Here is a 20,851-nt window from a genome sequence, read left to right as displayed (position 1 = left end):
AAGATGGCAAAACCAAATGGCTGTGGTCAGGAGCTTAATTTCGTGTTGGCCTCCCCAGCCACCATCACTATGGAGATAATGTTCCAGACAACAGTAACCACATCTCAAAAGCATCTCTATAACAAGACAGGAGAAGTCTAGTGTACTTCTCGTGCAGGTTAAGTTACCCATGCTAAATAACAAAGGCTTGGGGAGCAGAATAATACTATTACCTGAACACCTGGGTCCTCGTCTTCTTCAGGAGAAGGAGATGGCGGGGGCGTTTTGTCTAAGTCTGAATTTTCAGAACCTTCCGTTTTTCCCTTGTTGACCTTTTTCTTCAAAGCACTTGCTTCTGAATCAGGTTTCTTATTACTAGAATTCAAAGTGGATCACTTAGTGTTCACTTTTTAATGTGGTTTTCCATGTCCCAAACCTTATATTCCCCACGTTAACATCCCTAAAGCATCAATGACAATTGATAAATCAATGCATGTTGGCCATTTACAGTTAAACTGTACTCTGTTTTTATGACAAAACTACATATTGATGACTTTTAGCAAGTATCTGACCTAATTTAAAAAAAAAAATGCATGCAAAAACTCCTAATACCACACATAGTGCATTTGTGTGGCCAATGCACCACGTTGTAACGAAAAACCAGATTAAGAAGTCATTTTCCTATCAAGTTTTCAAGGTGTAAAATATTTTTTGAGCTGTCAAGGAAAACAGTGTCATGATCATTTGTGTGTCTTACAAATAGTTTTAACACTCCTGCCTATGTTTCCTCCTCGGTAAGTCCTACTATGTGTCTTTATCCAACTGATAATCTTTTAAAAATATCATAAAAATACGCAGCAATATCCTGCTCTACATATTTAGTTAATGCTATATTCTTAAATACATGCCTTATTTCAGTGTGAGGCATCTTCTGAGAACTGTAATTAGCCTCATTTCCCTAATGTTAGGTATCTGAAATACAAAAATATAGCAAACCAAGCCCAATAACTACAGCCCATGGCTCCATAGTACGTTGCTGACAAACGTTACTAGGATTTGAATGTTATGTATGACTTTAAGAAAACATTTTTAATTTCAGTTCATCATCACCTCTAGAACCTTCGCCTGACACTCTTAAAATGTCCACTTGGTGCTACCTGCCATTTCAATTTTCAAACCATCCTCGAGATTTTCTAATATCAATTATCATGTGTGATCCACCATCGAAAATAATACAACCGCAGCAATGTTTATTTTTTACCATTTTCTAGAGAGCCTCAGATCCAGTAAATTTTTAAAACAGAAGATACATTTCAAATATTTCATTCAATTTTATTTATTAAAGTTTATAAACTCCCAGAAAAGTGTGCTGACAGAACGCATTAAACAGCATGTTTTTAACCTCAGCTACTACAAAAAAGAAGAGGCCAAGATATTCACATGCCTCTTGAGCAAAACATGCACCAGGGAGAATGTTTCAAAAGTACTGCTAATAGATTAAAAGTATCCAGACACCTAAAATGTATTTTTTCAACTAACAAATAAAACAGGCGATCATCTTAAACTAGTTATTTTTAAATACTCAGAGTTTTTGTTCTGTTAACATTTTAGCACAGTAAATAGCCACATAAGAAAGTAACTTGAAACAATTCAAGATCATAGCAAATAGCAGTTAGGTTCAGAGAGTTATTTTTATTTAAAAAAAAAAAAAAAAGAAAGAAAAAGGCAGTGTTTTAAAAACTTTAAGTTCCCCAAAGATCCACAGAAAGCATAATATTTTTTAAATTAAAAATAATCCATACAACAGTTCCTCATCCAACTGTCCTAGTGTTTATGCTACACATGGACAGAAGTCTCCCCTACTATGAGGCTCCATTTCCAGCATTTATTTCCGCTCTAACTGCCACAAATTATACAATACTACAGCTGAACACTGGGCCCCTTTCCTTTCATCTGCACGCCAAGAGCAATCAGATTACCCTGGTAACCAGCGGTCACATGACCAGCACCTGCTCTTTTGGCTAGATGCCACTGACTAAAGCCATCTGCTTCCCTCAATCAGCTTTCAAACATTCTCAACACCTGCGCTGCAGTGTTTTGTGGTTTCTTTTATCAAATCAGTGCAAAACTGCTTCCAAAACTTTACATATTTCTCAAATTTGTTTAAATCAGAGGTAGGCCTGTCAAAGAGTTGAACCACTGCCAGGTAAAGTGAGTTGGCAGCTCGCGCTTTTCACGGTGACCCCTCTATACCAGTGAAGTACACAGTTTAATTTTGTAGGGTTGCCGGGCCCTGTGTGCACTGTCCTACAGGAGTAAAAGGCTTACTATCTGGAAGTCGACCAGAGCCTGGGTCTGAGGAAACATCAATTTGCTGAAGGAGAGAAGTGCTAATGATTTTCCATCTGCCCTCCCCAAGAATGAACTGCATGGAGCCTCCAAGATGGCTGAAAGTCAGACAGGACCTCTCCAAATGTTTAGACAAAAAGCCTGTAGCCAAGGGAAGCACTTACCCCAGATCTGATTACTGAAAGATTTCTAAACTCATTAGACCTTGCTCTATTAATGTCATTCAGAGACAGCTAAGCATTTCCATGCATCAATATACAAATCACAAAAACACCCTAAGAAGTCAAAAAAGGCTACAAAACCCTCCGCGTCCACATAATGACATTACAATCGAGGACAAATTAAGTTATGTAAATTAAATTGCATTTGCTACTATCCTGCAATAAGCTAATCTGGATTTTCAAGTAAGTGCTGTCCCAAAACTACTTTGCCCGTAAAAACTACAGTTGAGATTTTTCTTTTAACAGATGAAGGTAATACAGAATGGTGAATAAAACCATTGGATTGAGTCAGATAGACCTTAGTTCAAGTTCAAACTGTCATTATAAGCTATGAGCCTGGATAAGTCACTTAATTTCCCTGAGCTTCAGTTTCCTCATCTGTCAAAGGAGGTTAATAATCATACCTTTCCCCAGAATTTGTTCTGAGGTTTAAATGAGATAATGGCACAGAGAGTTAACATTCACACACATCTGGAAGACATCCAGTTAAGTCTGGGAAGTATTCTCTGGCCATGGCTCAGACTCAGGTGGGCTGAATCAGCAGCCGAGACGGATACACAGAACCCCACCTTCACATGTAGGGAACCCAGCATCAGACTGGTACAGAAAGAATACAGACCCTACAACAGTGGTTCTCAACCTTCCGAATGCCGCAATGTGTTTTCATTGTTAAAAAGGAGTCGTGACCCACAGGTTGAGAACCGCTGCCCTACAAGCTAGTCATTATGATTTAAATATGTAAGGTTCAAAATCAGTCTTTTATGTCAAAGTTAAAACCTTGCCATACATATATTCCTCTTCCAAATTATGATAAAAACTTGAATGCACAAAAGGGGCAATTCTTTCAGTTGGGGAAATGAGAATGTTTACAAAAAATAACATCCTTTAAATTAACACTACAGTATTGAAGATGAGGCCACTGAGCTCCTCCACACAGATAAAGAGCCTCCATGCACCTCTCCTAACAGCTGCAGTGATGGCTACTCCTGGGGCCTGGCAGCGTTGGCTGCCGCACAGCAACCCATGAGTGGGTTCATAAGAATAACCAGGCCATGTGCAGGGAACTTTCAAATTCTAGCCCTCAATGGCAGCAGACCTGAGGAAATCACATTTGCCCTCATTTCTCTCCTGAACCTGCTCTGCCTTCTGCATCTCTCAGCTCAGCATCATGGTCAAGCCTCCCAAACATCACATGCAAACCCATCTCCAACGCCATACAGTGACCAGTTAAAATGCAAATCTGACCAAATCTTTTCTTTTGCTTAAAGTCCAATCTCTCATATATAACATCTAAGATTCTCAGTCCAAGCCCTCTGCAATTTTTGCAACTGGCAACATTAGTTTTTCTTATTCTTTCCACATTTCAGGCCCTCTATCCCTTATGCTCTAGGCATATAAAACTATTCCCAACAAGACACATCTAACGCTTGCCCCAGCCTACACTTCTCTAAGACTCAGCGTGGACATCACCCATTCCAGGAAGCACTTCCTGACCATCACCAGTCTGTACTGGGTGTGACCCCCTCACTCCACCCACATGTCACATGAGGTACCCCATGCGAGGTACTGACGGGGACTGACATCACTACAATGCATTACAATCAAAGAAGGGCATGTGTTCGTGTCCTTCTCCAGCATCTTCTAAGCTCAAGAAGCGGAGGCACTGAATCACATTCATCTTTGTACTCCTCGTATCCATTCAGGTGGTTACTTAGAAATGTTAGCTGGTGTAATTAAGCAGTGGAAGGAACAGTAACTGGCAGCAACACATATAATTCTGTGTGCCAGGCCCTACTCTAAATGTTTCTCTCAGTAATTCTTTTTTTTTTTTTTTTGTAGAGACAGAGTTTCACTTTATGGCCCTCTGTAGAGTGCCGTGGCGTCACACAACTCACAGCAACCTCCAACTCCTGGGCTTAGGTGATTCTCCTGCCTCAGCCTCCTGAGCAGCTGGGACTACAGGCGCCCGCCACAACACTCGGCTATTTTTTGGTTGCAGTTTGGCCGGGGCCGGCTTTGAACCCTCCACCCTCGGTATATGGGGCCGGCGCCCTGCTCACTGAGCCACAGGCGCCGCCCCTCTCTCAGTAATTCTTTAAGAAAATCTGACAGCATCTATCTTTATGACTAAGCCCCTATGAAGTTCAGTAAAATGGGGCTACAGTATGACCAAAATAGAGTGAAATTTAGTAATTCTTCAAAACCAATAGAAAAGAATACCATCTACATACCTTCCCCTCCCTATTCACAGAGTTCTTTCTTTCCCTGACCCTCATCTCCCATCATTATTGGTTGCCCAAACTGCAGGGCCATTGGTGTCATCCCAGGAAGCTAGAGATGGAAACGAAGAGCCCTCCCCTTCTTAGGCTTCAGGCCGAGACACAAAGCCACCTCCTGCTCAAGCTAGACAAGCCCTTGTCATCGTGGACAGAGAACATTTCCTGAAGATGCTGAGGCGTGAAGGGCCTCTGCTCCTCTACCAGCTTTGCATTCCCTCATCAGAGTAGGCTCCACCAATGGGCAACTGGATGAGCTCAGAATCCACCGCTAAGTGAACAAGCTCTAAAGTTCTGTGATTACTCCTGATGTCATCAAAGCACACACCACCTTGATGAGAACCCTTCGAAACAAGCATTAGGAGAACACGAATTTTGTATTCATAGATCAATATCTGCACATGGAGGAACATTCTAGGGAATTTACTCACAGAAGGATTCCTATCAGCTTACAACTGATCAGAGTACAAAAAATGGGCTCAGTGCTATTACCTGAAATGGGGTTGGATTCCTCTGAGCTAAAATACAGCATAGATAACTCATTCATCTTGTTAAGAGTACAGCCTTTCAAAACAAGGCTTTATGCAAAGGCCCAGAACTTACCTTCTTGATTACAAAATAGACTGCAGTTAAATAGTGATTAGGATATAAGTCCCTAATAGAAAGAAAATTTGAACAGGAACCATATTGTGGAACCAAAGGTGATGAGCAGAGTATGGTTAGTTAATGAAGATGTCTGCACAATGTCAGGGAGTTCTCAATCAAACAAGCCTTTCGGACGGGATTCCTTAGTGAAGATTATCGCTTTATTGGGGAAAATCAACTTTGAGGCATGGGTCATTGAAGATTAATCAGGTTCATTTTCAGGGACTCGAGCTTCCCCACAATGTTACGAGATAATCTTAAGAGAAGAGTAAAAGGTACTGGAAGCATAGTCTCACATTTTATATGCTATAAAGACTTTTTAATAAAGAAGTGACCCTAGTGGGTAAGAATTACAAGAGGACGCCACCCAGCTCATGGCACGGGCTGTGTGTGGCGTAACGCAGCTCTACAGAGATCAGCCACAATAAACTCATCAGCCGTCAGGGTCAAGGGCTCAACAGTGGGAGAGAAGAGCATCCAGGCACTCAAGTCAAGGGCACAGGATTTCCTTCAGGCCCTGCCTACTATTTGGTAAGTTTTTTAAACAATGAAAAAGAAAATTAAGAGCTAGAAAGGCACACAATTATAAATTAAAAAGCAGTATGAAATGTGATACATCATCAACTAAAATTAACCCCACAAAATAAAAATTGTAAATAAAGTCCTGACAGTAAAATTTAATAGTTTAAGTAATAAAATGCAGGTGACAGAACAAACTGAGGAAAGAGATGAATCAACCTGTAAATGGCAGATAATAAACCCAAAATTCAACAGCTTAACATGAAGGACCTTAAGTGAAGTCCCCGCGAGTACTCAGCAGACTCCTGGATGGGCGTGATCTGCTCACCGCTGCCTTGGGCACCTTCCACGTTCTAAGTCGCCTGGCCTAGCGTCCACAGACCTTGGTCCAAACAAGTGCCTTGCCGCCCCCAACTCCTAAACTCAACCCACAGATTTGTGAGAGAGCAAAGGTAGAGAAAGGAATTCTATTTTATTTATAAAGAACAAACATATTATTTCAACTAAAAATTACTAATCGACTTTTAAAATTCTTTTAAAGTCACCTGATGAAATATCTATTTTAAAAACACCAATTTAATTTAAACCGTTGAGAAGCTATTATGGAATAAAGTACTCCCTCAGTATTAAATTTTTAGGAAAGGAATACCAAAGAAAATTAGAAAAGATCCAGAGTCTAATTTGCTTTCACTTAAAATGTATCTTTCAAACTCAACATACCTCGCCTTTACATTTTATGATCAAACCTTTCCACAGGTGAGGAAGGTGAAGGTCAAAGAGGTTAGTGTTTTTGTCCAAGAACTAGCGATCCTAGGACTGAAGCAAGAAGCTGCCTGGCTCACGAGCCCACGTCTGAGTCCTCGGATTGGCCCCAAAGTGTCTGACACTCCACATGGAGATCACCTCAGGAGTCCAGCACTGGCCATTTACAGTATCCTTCAGGCCTCCGAAACCTTTCCCAGTGAATACCTTCTGTTACTCAGGGCCGTCACAGGGTAATTTCAAGTCTTTTCATACCATTAGGACCCTGCAGTAGAGCTGCAATATAAACCATCTTTTAAAAAAGACCGTTTAAAAATTCCATTTTTAATACTGAATAAACTCACAAAGAAAAAAATGACTTTTGTTATGCAGTCAAGAATTAACATTGAAAATCTACCTACAAGTTACTGAGTTTCGTGGACTGAATTAAGATGCACCAGAAGTAACATGGAAAAGAAATTCAGTTAGCTAATAATATTATCTAATCACTGAAGTTAGACATCAGCACTCTGGCTACGTGGTACCACCTGGCATTGTAAGGCAACGTTAAAAATTTGAACGAATTTTGTATTACAAAACCGATGCAAAAAGTTATACTTTTCAATTCAAATGGGCTACTACCATTATCTGTCTAAGTGCCAAACTGTAGAGCCCCTATTTGCCTATCTGTGCCACATTTAAAGATGCCATTTATTATTTATCCAGAGCAAGCCCATGACCCAGGATGGGGGTCCAGTGATGATAAACTTGGTGGTCAGAACACCAACTCCTAGATTCATTATCATCTTCTCTGATCAGCCAGGGTGGCTAACACAACAAACGACCCATGCTGCCCACCCACATTTCAATCAGGTGTTATAGGTGGGATGAGAATTGATAGACCAAAGAAGGAAATATCCCCAGGAGAAGCCAAATTCCTATGAAACTATATTGTTTCTATAGAAGTTAAGGCTACACGTAAAATTAGTATTCTCATGAAAGTTTAAGGGTGTTGCCTTTCTAACACTTAAAAAAGGAAGGACATCTTTTTCTTAATTCACACTTTATTTCCCTATTTAACATTTTAAAGCTAAGCCACACATACTTCTATATAAAAGTACCTAAAGTAAGGGCTGGCATTTCAGATGACTGACGCCCTATATAGTGGCTTCACATAAGCATCCAATGATTGATTCAAGGGGCTCCTTTGTCCAGGCAGAGGGCAGAAAGATCTTTATACACAAAGTTTGTACTTGTCCAGAATTTCATATACTTTCCAAAAGCATTTTCACACATACAGACTTATGTTAAGTTTTAAAAAGTCTATAATTCCTTCTGTTCTTTATCTTCCAATCCTAACATCACAACCACATCTACTATATGGCAACATGTGAGCCATCCTAAAGTTCTACTTAAGACAGACTTCAAAGGAACATGTCTTAAGAAAAATCTCCCTTTAACATCCCACTGACACTCATGGCCTCCTCACCTCTCAACCTTCATTTGATGGGTACGGTGAGAGTTGAAAGTGGGATCTACGCCACCCTCTCCCACATAAACAAAAGTAGCAGCAGGCCCCTGCTTTGAAGTCCACGGCAGCTCACTGGAGGGGCAGAAATGAATCTCCAGCAGGCCCCGTGTGGTCCATCCTGAATCTAGCACAGAGCAAGAGTGAGCAAACCTGCTGTCAAGGGTCAATGTTATTAGGTTCTCTTCCTTCAATGGATAATAAACTAAACTACGTCAAAGACATCAGTGTCTGTCCTAAAAAGTGGCTGATGACTCTCACCCTGCTCATTCAGCTGATCTAAGAGGAAGAATGAATCAGACGGAGGAAGGGCCCGTGGTGGGGCTCCTTGTTGGCAATGGGAAGGCCATGAGGTGGTTATCCCAAAGGAAAGGAGGATTTAGGATTAGAAAAATCCCATTGGCCCTTTGTGGAAGACATGATAACCTTTGGAGCATAAGGAAAAGGGGTACTTGGTCCCAACCCTGGCCTGGGCTTGGATTTGATGAACTAGAGACTGAGTGGGACAGGTAAGGAGCGGAGCCACGCAACATTCGGGACACTGCTCCTTCTTCGTTCCTTACCAACACTCGAAGGACTAGCAATCCATTTTACCACCACAAATTTAAGAAATCTATACCCTTTTCCACAGGCGCAGGGTCCAAAACACTTAATTCTGCCTGAAGACTAAATTATAGCATGTGAGTAAAAGAAAGAACAAGAAAAGTTGGGCAGTGCCTGTGGCTCAGTGGGCAGGGTGCCGGTCCCATATACTGAGGGTGGTGGGTTCAAACCCAGCCCCGGCCAAACTGCAACAGTATGGTGGGTGCCTGTAGTCCCTGCTACTCTGGAGGCTGAGGCAAGAGAATCGCCTAAGCCCAGGAGTTGGAGATTGCTGTGAGCTGTGTGACGCCACGGCACTCTACCAAGGGCGATAAAGTGAGACTCTATCTCTACAAAAAAAAAAAAAGAAAAGAAAGAAAGAACAAGAAAAGAGAAGAAAAGCAAGCTGTGGGTTTAACTTATTTTATTACCCACGTATCTGAAAGGAAAAGACATCTGACTATCTGGGGTTTGTATTTATTAGCAAAACTGGCTTAATGGTTTGCTTCTGTGCCTAATCTTTAACAAAAAAATTTACATATACAAGAGCACACCGTAAAATATGCACTGTTTACCAAAATGTACCACTATTGGGCTTGCTGGCTGAAGGAAAACATTTCCCAGGTAAATCCTGCCTATATGAGAAAATAGTATCTGAAAAGCTGAGCTCCTCAGAAGGTGCTAAATAAATATTAACTATTTACTATTAATCACTATGACAGTGTGGCTTGCAAATAGTACTCATACATGTTTTTGGTACATTGTGTGTTTTTTAAAAATAAAAATGGCATATTTATTTTCTAATTTCAAATGAAATGATTATCTTCATTCTTAATTGAAAATTAATATTCTAGTTTTCTACTAAATTTAAAATGAGGGTGGGGGAGAACAGAACAAGGAACAAAATGTGTCCCTAGAAACTATGTTAGCAACAAGTCTACACTGCTTCATTTAAGCTTCAGTAGTCAAGTCACAGTCTTTGGCCAAGATCCCTTCTTTCTGTACATTCAAATAATCTTTATATAGCTAAATGGACCACTAAATCCTTCAAGAGTCATTCAAAGGCAGCACTTCCTCCAAATTCTCCCTCATTTCACAAGGCCCGTGTAAGCACAACAGAAAACGCATTGAAAAGAAGAATGCATAGCCTCATATTTCAGCTCCATGAATCTTTCTGTATGCAAAACCGCATCCTCTCCATAGTCCACTAATGTCTTAGCTCTTACTTTCACTATTAATAGCCAATATCTGAAAGCTACAAGGACACCCGGGAAGAGCACTGGAAAATGGATGGAAAAATATGTATTTAACATTAGAGAAAAAGGGGAAAAAGATAAGATCCTTTTAGAGAAGAGGAATGTGGCCCATTTTTCTCATCATGATTTTACATGTTCTTTTTCTGAGATGCTGAACATCTTTTTCTGTTTCTGTACCATTCTAAGTAACAGCTTCTGGGCAGATTCTTTTGGGGTCTCCTGCATGGAAAAAACAGATTTTATTATATATTTTAGTTGTTGAAAAGGCCAGTGCTGTGGAAATGGCCACACATTCTATCTTCTATCCCTTGACAGACCATGGTAGGAGGCTAAATCAGGCTACCTTTCTCGTGTCCTTTATTACCGAGTGTGTGTGAATGACGCAGACCAAGCTCTCTCCCTGCCGGTGACACACAATGCAGAGAGAGCCAGACCACCAGCAGGTCGCCTCCTTGACCTCCCGTTTCGGGCCAGCATGCTTGTTTAGAACACAGCCATGACATGGCACAGGAGACCGCAGAGGAGAGACGCAAGCAGTGCTGCCCTACATATCTCATTCCGCTTCCGTTTATGTCCTCTCTCTCAGCCCTCTGTAGGAAAATTATTTTCTGTATAAACAAATTCATCAAGTTAACTTATTCAAGGATGGAAATAACTGGTATCACATAACATTTTGCAAAACAAAATTGCCACTGTTGTATTGCAGTGCTTAAAAGCAAACTGCTATGGCAATTCAAACCCAGTACTAACATAACCCAAACCCCCTATTACCTTCATCACTGCATATTCAATTTACATAATTATTCTGCTATGCTATTCAGAATTTACATGTAGTTGTATCTAGTTATCCTTGCTTCAGGGATGCTATTTCCTTTCCACACTTAGTAGAACAAGGAGACCACAACGCGGCATACTCAGATCATTTGACCAGTAGAAACAATGTGGCTCAACAAAACTACGGGTTGCTTTGTTAATTTATTTAAAATGTCAGGGCTGGGCACGGTGGCTCACGGCTGTAATCTTAGCACTCTACGAGGCCAAGACGGGTGGATTGCCTGAGCTCACAGGTTCGTCCACCAACACTCTTGGTTCCCCCCTGCTGCCACCACCATGACCTAAGTCCCCGGGCCACATTCCATGAGTTCCCATTTAACCTGCACATCCCCAGACCTGTCAGAAATGTTCCCTTCAAATATTTTCACGGCACTTGGGATAAAAACAACTATTGCCTATGTAGGCATTGACTGAGACTATTAGTCAAAAGCAAAGGAGTGGAGGAAAAGTACCACACTTGCTCTTTCACAGAAAATACACCCTCTTGTTCCTATCCAAAGCATATGATTCTAACGCAAAGTCATTACTCAGATTCAGCAATGCCAGACCCCTGGCTTTGCACGGGCTCCCACTCGCAGTCTGGGATGGACAGCTAATGGCTGTTGCTTAGAGCCGTTATGGAAACTTCAGCAACTTTCATTGCTAAAAACATTTTGTTATCTTTCTATCCACAGGAAGTAAAGGTATATAAACTATAATAAAATTTTAAAGATAGTCTCATCAGATTTAAAAAACTTGAAAAAAATATACTTAGAAATTCATGACAACATCCAAGATATAGTATTATTCTCTTTTTTTAACCAACTTTTACCATTAGGTGATAAATTCAAAAATGCAGATGAAAACTGAAGCCAGATATACCTTGATGTTAAAATTAATGCTCATGCTGTACTTTCTGACCCTGAGAAAGCTTCTTTAGAACACAGGTTCCTACATTTTATGTCACAGAAAAAGAACACATTCTGGTTTAGATTCTGCTCTGCCTGAAAGTCAACCTATGTCTTCCTTCCTCACTATTTTATTCTTAACACTTAAATTAGTACCTGCAAATAAGTACTTAATAAAATATTTCTTAAGTAAATGAAAATAAATTTTGTAATGGGTTGCATTTAAAAGAATGTCCATGAGGAGGAAAAAAAATGATAGTTTTCAATTGAGAGATCACTTATGGGGCATCAAAGAAAGCTCCTAAGTAAATGGAAATATTATCTGTAAGACTGAGTTAATGAACACAATTCAGTTATTCTAGTACCACAAAAGGTACTGAGGGAAAAATATTTTAAGTAACTATGATTCAGACTTTCAAAGCACCACATTAATAATGTATTTGGGGCGGGTCGGCGCCTGCAGCTCAAGCAGCTAGGGCACCAGCCACATACACCAGAGCTGGTGGGTTCGGAGCTGGTGGGTCCAGCCCCAGCCCGCCAAACAACAATGACAACTGCAACAAAAAAATAGCCAGGCGTTGTGGCAGGCACCTGCAGTCTCAGTTACTTGGGAGGCTGAGGCAAGAGAATCACTTAAGCCCAAGAGTTTAAGGTTGCTGTGAGCTGTGACACCACAGCACTCTACTAATGGCGACATAGTGAGACTCTGTGTCAAAAAAAAAGAAAGAAAGAAAAAATGTATTTGGGGTTGTTTAGGTATTTTTAGCAGGAAATTGACAACCCAAGTTTGCTCTTTCGCTCTGAGGCAACACTTTTCCAGCCAAAGAATTCATCTCCTGTACCTGCACCCCTGTGCCTGAACACACAGGGCAGCCTGTGAGTGGAAGGTTTACAGGCCAGTGATCTCAAAAAGTTCACAGCAAGTGCAGAACCCAGTGTGTACATTTGCACACAGGGGCGTGTTCCCATGTGCTGGTGAGGACTGCGGTGTGGCATGTTTTCTAACAAAGTTAGCAAACAGGTTCAGCTTAACCAAGGCTGACCACACTTCCATCTGGAAACTATATTTTCTAACACGAGCCATATTCTGAAAAACGGATTCAGATGTTTGGAACTGGTTCAGAACAGTTGTAAGAAATGTTCAGTACAAATGAAAAAAATTAGTCTTCAATGTCTTCTCCTTTCAGCTTTTCTTACTGAATAAATATGCCTTCTGGGGGGCCAGAGAATTGGAGGGTGGACTCTGGAGTGAGGAGGCTCTTCCCCAGAACTTGAAATTCATGCTATCCTTGAATGCATAGCTAATGGATCAGTGCCATTTGATTTCTTCCATGTTGCCCAGTAGGACGGTAACCCTGCCCCTGGAAGGCTTACTCCACCAAGTGGAGAGAATCCATTCTCCTTTTCTGACTTCTGAGAAGCAGGGCTGGAGTACCTAGTGGACACTACAGTGACCGTCTCTCTCCTCGAATCCTACCTGCTCACTTCTGCATCAACACTGAAAATGAGGCTGCTCGTCTCTGCTTACAAATGATCACACTGTTCCCTTGGTTCCATCTTTTAGATGACAAATTTTTACAAAAATACAAGAAACTGATTTTTAAGTAATCGATAATTTTTTTCCAGCAAGATCTCTAAATCAACAGTTCATAATAATTAAACCCTAAATTTAGAATGCATAAAAACCTTAACTTTTTAGTTGGATATTAAGGAAAGCAGCTCAGTAATAATAAGAAAAACCAACACGCCTCCCTCCCGCCCGCCCCACCCCCATTTCCCAGGATGTGACTCTATGGCTCTCATTTCTCTACTGTCCATGTTGGTGGTTGTCGCTGCTGCCCACAGCCTACCTTGACTTTTTGCTGGATTTGGGTTTTGGCGTGGCAGTTTTTGCTTTCTTTTCCTTTGGCTCTTTGGGAATCTTAGGGGCTTTCGGGGTCTTGGGTTCCTTGGGCTCTTTCTTCTCCTTGGATTCTTTCGGTTCCTTCAGATCTTTTTTTGTCTTTGACCTTTTCTTTTTCTTTTTTTCTTCTTGGGACCCATCCAGTGAGTTCCTATTTAGTTCTTGGTCAACCCCACCAGGGAAGTCATCTTTACCAAAACTTTTACTGGGATCCTCTGCAACAATGTGGTTGTTTTTCTTTTTCTTCTTCTTTTGCTGTGGCTGCTGCTCTATGGACGGCAGGTAATCATCGCTCTTCACTAGCTGAGCATTCGGCCCACTAACCTGAGTCATATCCGGCACTGGTTTCTCTAGAAAGGGCTCCGATGGAGAATGCTGAGAGACACAAATAGGAATTGAAATCAGTTTATCATTCTTTGCAGTGAAGAGAGGAACTGAAAGTTAGTGGCTAATATTTCTAAAACTTATTCTATATTCAAGGTAGCAAATACAGTTGTAGAATCTATCATTTTTCTCTCATCCAAAAAAATGTTTCAGAAAAAAGTTTTTAAATAAGAAAATAAAAACATTACTAATTCAGTACAAAATCAGTTCAAGAATAAAAAAAAACATATCATTCAGCTGAAACACTGTCCATTTTTTAAACAGCCTACATGAAAAATGGATAACAAAATAGCAGCAAAAGCTAAACGACAAGAATCTAGGCAGAGCTCTTTTCCCATGCAGGAATGGGAATGTAAATTAAAAGTATATAAATTTAACCATTTACAAAACAAAAATAAAAAACAGCATGCTGAACATTGTAAGATTTGATGCTGTGAAAGTCAGAAACAAAAGTGTAAACACAACACATAAATCTTACACAGTACAGATCATTTCTGTCAAATTAAAAGCACACAAACAATGATTTTGGGTTGACTACATGTCTTGTACTGATATGCAATATAGACAATGTTTATCTTAACTTCTTAAAGTTTTACCTTTCAAAATTTCACTGAAGGACAGAGAGAACCCGAATCATTAATGTGATAGGCCTTGCAGAAGATGCTTGACGTTCATAAGGGATAAACTCAGAAATTGTCTTAAATACAGTAAAAAATATTAACAATTGGGATGGGATGCTGCATGGTCAGCTGAGGTCAGAGTAAGCAACTCCGGTATACAACAGCCCTGCAGCTAACAATCCAAACCAGGGAAGGACTGGCTAGCTTATCACCCATACCATAAATTACGATCTCAAACGAACTTTATATTCAACGAAATACTGGGAAATCTGCAAATGTCACTCATTTTTTCTTCTGGCACATAATAATAACTGTGATATAAAAATCTTACTATGTGCCAGGCACGTGCTTTATGCCCAGGGTACCATTCGTCCCCACACCAGCCCCAAAGGTTGGGTGACTCTTCTAATTTTAATAGTGGAGGACAAGACGCTTGAAGATGAAGTAACTTGCCCAAGGAGGGACAGATGGTAAGTGACACAACTGAGACTAACATCGAAGCCAAGAGCTCCAGAGCCCCGTACCTCACCACGAGACCCACAAAAGTGGGGCAGACAGGAGAGTCCAGGTCTACGTCTGTAGAGACTCAACATAAATGTATATAACCCAAGGTTTTGCCATAAACAAAAAAGGAAGGCTACAATTAAGCATTAAAATAGTTACTATAAAACAGATAGCAACTAATGTTTTCTGCATCTATATGATGCCACGCACTGAGCTATATGCTTATTGTATGTTAATTCACCTGAATCTCACAGGAAAATGTGATAATTTACTCCCCTCTTTTAGAAAGGAAGTAAGAATTCAAGGAGATGATATGGTCACCCACGTCCACACAGCAAGGGACAAAGCTGAGATCTGAATCTAAGTTTCTTAATCCAATGCTCTTATATCTCTGCCCATCTCCTCTTGAAATCTTATACACAGCATCTTTCTGGAAAAGGCTCCACAGGTTTCATTCTATTTCCAAAGTGTTCAGTGACCCAGAGAGCATTAAAAAAAGAAAAAAGGATCACTGACTGAGAAGGAAGTGGCTATACTATTACAATTAAACTCTGAGTTGTGAGATTAAAATTTTAGTCTGGGCAGGTGCAGCAGCTCACGCATGTAATGCTAACACTCCGAGAGGCCGAGTAGGGTGGATTGCTTGAGCTCAGGAGTTCAAGACCAGCCTGAGCAAGAGACCCCATCTCTACTAAAAATAGAAAAACTAGCTGAGTGTTGTGGCAGGTACCTGTAGTCCCAGCTACTCACAAGACTAGGGCAAGAGGATCTCTTGAGCCCAAGAGTCTGAGGTTGCTGTGAGCTGTGACGCCACAACAAAGAGTGAGACTCTGTCTCAAAAAAAAAAAAAAAAAAAAGAAGGAAATAAAAATTTAATTTGGGTTCTACTATTAGCTGTATTTTCTGGAAAAAAAAAAAGTCACTTCACCTATCTAGGACTCAGTTTCTTCTTCTGAGAAATGAAAGGTTTGAGCTAGGTGATTTCCAGTTTATTCAAAAATCCTGCAGTAGTTTAAAAAAAATTGTAAAATACTTATTGCCCTTTCTTGGTCATAGCTAAGAGGGAATAAACCTGAAAAAAAAAAAAAATAAGGACATATAGGAAGAGAGAGAAACAAGATCAAAGTTTAAGGAAGGGCTCACGAATATAAATCTACATGGGTAGATTTCAATACCAGGGTAACGCTGCAAACCAAACCCTGGGAGAGTCAGCCCCCATCCCTCTCTGTTTTCCCTCACAAACACTCTTAAACATCAACAGACAAACTGTCCAAATTATTACCTACATACTAATGGGACCTTATTATATTTAGGTGCTGTAAGTTGAGTTACTATTTCCTAATTAAAAAGGAGAAGCCATATCATTTTCATAAGGGGCATAGAAATCAAACTTATTTGGGACAAGCTATGTTTCAGGAAATGGAAGAAAAAGTTGTTTCAAGAAAGAGAAGGAAAAAGGAAAGCCTAAACAATGATTAAAACTTGGGATGGTGAATTAATTCCAGGTATGTTTACCTTTCTTCAATCTGCATGGCATTAACTCTAGTAACAGAACACCAGCTTTTTTTGAGTGATTCCCCGGTACACATTTATGTATTAAAAAAAATACACAACACAAAAAGACAGAAAGTTCATCCACATACTTCAGCACACCAATCATTTTGGATGCTCCTTTTGGTAATAAAGGAAGTCATAAATTAGCAACCCAGTAAAAAATTTCATCTTTCATAAGGAAGAAAAAAGTAAAGATTACATGTAAGGAAAGTATTAATCCTGTTTCCTATGCAGCACAGTTATGTTTTGGTACTATTTGAAATAGGGTGAAAAAGGTGCTCAGAAATATTATAGTGTTTACCAGACCCACATCTCCTTACATCTTTTAGAGAAAAGCTGTTTTTGTAAACATTTAACAAAGAACAGATGGCCTGCCTTAATCATATGGGGAAAAAAACCTGGAGCTCCCAGTAATACCCTGACAAAGTCTCGAAGGCCCAGCTATGCCCCCCGCAACCAGACGCATGGTATGGTCTTCTCTAATGCTATTTAATTTTACAGCAGACGTTTTCCCATCAATTTCCACTGCCCGACAGGTAATCAATGCCATTACCATCTGATATTACTATATAGGGTATTCCTAAAACCTCTCATTTTAGAGCAAATGTGGAGAAAATGTTAGGTCCCAAAGCTAATTTTAAATATATCCTGTAAGATTTTCTGCTTGGTATATTTTTCTATCATAATTCTATATGCCTTTTGGAATGTTGTAAAATATATAAGGACTGTGCCATAAACTTACAGAACTCAAACAGCATGACTAATATTTAAACCATAAATAAAAATGATCCAAGGTGTGTGTTTTGTCAAAACAATTACCACAAGCTGAAGATAATTATTTTTATACTTCACTGTTTGCAACACACAAAGTAGAAAAAACACACAAGTTATCTTATAGCAAACAGCAAAATGGACAGGACGCAAATTCAACCAGAGGAGAGCTGAGGTCAGGAGAGTGGGGGCATCCGAGGTCAGGGGAGTGGGGGCTTCCCTCTGTTCCTCTCAAGCATATCTGACCCAAAATGCTCAGGAGCATGATCAGGAGAAAATGGAAAAGTTTGTAAAAAGAAACTTTATTCACCACAAGTATGTTTTTCTTCCAAGATTCATCAGCATTTTCTGACTCTAAAATTTACCTTATTTCATCATGTTTTGCATCAGTTACATTCCTGAAGCCTCACCTGTCAGCAAGGTCAAGTAACATGGGTGAACAACGTAATATTAACAGTGTGCAATGATCTCAACACGCACAGTCTCTACAGACCAGCATTGTGTAACATAGGGCAGCTATGGATAAACATTTTGTGTAAAGACAAACGTGTGTGTTTGTGTGTATGTTATGTATTTATTTACATGCCAACAAGTCTAAAACCAAAGTAACACCTTACAGAAAAGAAAAGATGCTACCAACTGGACTAGAATAACATGGTAGGCCTACAGTCCTCAAGACAAAAGCCTCCTTAAAACTTAAGCTAAGGGAGGCAACGGGGGCGGGATTGTAAGCTCAGAGAAAATAAGATTCTGATGAAGAAGAGGCAGGTCAATCAAGACCCAAGTAATAATACAAGTTTTAAACATACTAAACTATAGTTTAAATGTTTTGCTGGGTTTTTTTTTGTAGAGACAGAGTCTTACTTTATGGCCCTCGGGAGAGTGCCGTGGCCTCACACGGCTCACAGCAACCTCCAACTCCTGGGCTTAGGCAATTCTCTTGCCTCAGCCTCCCGAGTAGCTGGGACTACAGGCGCCCGCCACAACGCCCGGCTATTTTTTGGTTGCAGTTTGGCCGGGGCCGGGTTTGAACCCACCACCCTCGGTATATGGGGCCGGCGCCCCACCGACTGAGCCACAGGCGCCACCCTAGTTTAAATGGTTTATAAAAATACAGATCTCTTTAAGCAGTCGTTCAAATTAAAACATACTATTCAGTATTTTTAAAATGGCTTTGGAGACAGATTTCTATTACTGAAACTTTTATTTTTTTCAGTATTCCCCAAGTTCTTGACCACTCTACAAGACCAATCTCTGTGTGATTTTCACCAGTGTGAGAAGATGTTAGGTATGCCGTGAAAAATTTTAAAGATTAATTATTTTCAAAGGAAAAGTACAATAAATATATTCTTTTTTTTAACTCTTCCTTTTTTGATTAACATAATTTAAGTGTGCCACAGAAGTTTAACTATAGGTTGAAGTGTGCCATGAGATTTTAAAAAAAAAGGTTGAAAACACTGCTCTATGCTCTTCAAAAACAGAATTCTGGTATGAAAACCCAAGTTCATCTTTAGCCAACAGTGTATGTAATCATTCAAAAGAACATTTAGCAAAAGGTTCAGTAAGTCCCCTTGAGATTGTAACAATGACAATTGATAAAAAGAAGATGCACTCAACAGCCCGGCCTACTTCACTTATTTATTTAACAAATATTTGAGGCTCTGACAGGAAACAAGGCAGCCACAGTACCTGCTGGACAAGAGCGTAGAACACCTAACCCAGGCTGAAACCGAGCAGGCTTCCCAGGCTTCCTAGGCCTCCTGAAAGAAGCTGGCCTGGGCTGGGACAGTAGGGGAGGTTGCAGCTGACCAGAGGGCCACTCCTCAATAGAACTGCCTGACAATAAAATCGTGCCTAGAACTGGAGGACTGGAGGCGTGAAAACGCATTACAAGCAAGCTTTTTAAACCTGCTCCGTGAGGGAGTACAGCAAAGATGAGCAGATACTAGCCTGAGTCAACAGAAGTAACTTTTAACTTTGATTCTTTTGATATAAACCAAAAAGCACAAAAATATTCTATTTTATTTATTATTTTATTTTTTTGGAGACAGAGTCTCACTCTGTCACCCTGGGTAGAGCACCTGTGGCATCATAGCTCATGGTAACCCCAACTCTTGGGCTCGGCAGGGCTCGGTGGCTCACGCCTATAATCAATCCTTGCACTCTAGGAGGCCGAGGCGGGTGTACTACCTGAGCTCACAAATTCAAGAACAGCCTGAGTCAGAGCGAGACCCCGTCTCTAAAAAAAAAAAATTAGCCGGGCATTGTGGCACATGCCTGTAGTCCCTGCCACTGGGGAGGCTAAGGCAAGAAAATCCAACCAAAAGTTTGAGGTTGCTGTGAGTTGTGACACCACGTCACTGTACCCAGGGTGAAAGCTTGAGACTCTGTCTCAAAAAAAAAAAAAAAAAAAAAAAAAAACTCTTGGGCTCAGGTGATCCTCTTGCCTCAGCCTCCCACGTAGCCGGGCCTACAGATACCTGCCACAATGCTGGGCTATTTTTAGAGATGGGGTCTCACACTTGCTCAGGCTGGTCTCGAACTCCTGAGCTCAAGCAATCCACCTGCCTCAGCCTCCCAGAGTGCCAGGTATAAACACATTTTTAATTAGTAGAGTCCAAAATAATGAACTGAACATTTATGTTAAATTTACTGTTGAATAGTTTCACATCAGATACAGAATGCTGAGATTCTTCTCCCTATTTAGGAGTGGCTATTCCATAGGAACCATCAAATAGCATCTTTAATGTGTAAAACACTGTAGTGTTCCTATCCTCAGTTTGACTGAAATAAAACGTGGCACTAGAACTTCACCAATGATAAACTCTTTTCTAAATGCCTGAGAAATTCTAACTGGGCCAAGGCTTCCTCCCAGCGGGTGAGAACAGGGTGTCTGCTCACATCTTCGCTCTCTGCTCTACCCTGCGCTGCCCTTCCGGCTGACTTCCTGTCCTGTCTGTATTCTCTAGCCACACAACTGACCAGGCTGTCCACCCAGGCCCAGGTGCTGCACCACAGGCCTAAGGGTACCAGTGGGCAAAGGGTGGCTCTGTGGGCCCAGAGCTATGCTGCTGCCCCAGCAAGGGCCCCTCCAGTCTGGCCCTGCTCGGAGGAGAGCGTCATCAGCAAGACACAGGGAAGTCCTGTGACACAGGAAGCCACCCCATGACACTGCTGAAGAATGTTTTCCTTGACCATTAAAGCACAGTTCATGTGCCGTGTGCTCTGCTGAGTGTTTACATGCCTCTTCTCTTCAGTTCCTATGATAATCCTATGAAGCTGGTGGGGTCAGCAGTAT

At 40.7% G+C, this 20,851-nt stretch overlaps 1 protein-coding gene across 2 annotated transcripts in view; it reads right to left on the bottom strand.

Annotated features, from left to right (window-relative positions):
* The window catches only part of CHD7 (chromodomain helicase DNA binding protein 7), a 191,775-nt gene that overhangs the window by 71,824 nt on the left and 99,100 nt on the right, over positions 1 to 20,851 (bottom strand). For both annotated transcript variants that reach the window (XM_053558884.1, XM_053558885.1), the window contains 2 exons: positions 13,668 to 14,095; positions 213 to 354 (listed from right to left, as the gene is read on the bottom strand). In XM_053558884.1, coding sequence (XP_053414859.1) covers positions 213 to 354; positions 13,668 to 14,095 — 570 coding nt within the window. The remainder of the gene's footprint in view (positions 1 to 212; positions 355 to 13,667; positions 14,096 to 20,851) is intronic.

This window comes from Nycticebus coucang, chromosome 13 (genome assembly GCF_027406575.1).
Source record: "Nycticebus coucang isolate mNycCou1 chromosome 13, mNycCou1.pri, whole genome shotgun sequence".
Taxonomy (NCBI): domain Eukaryota; kingdom Metazoa; phylum Chordata; class Mammalia; order Primates; family Lorisidae; genus Nycticebus; species Nycticebus coucang.
This window is presented reverse-complemented; position numbering and strand designations above follow the sequence as displayed.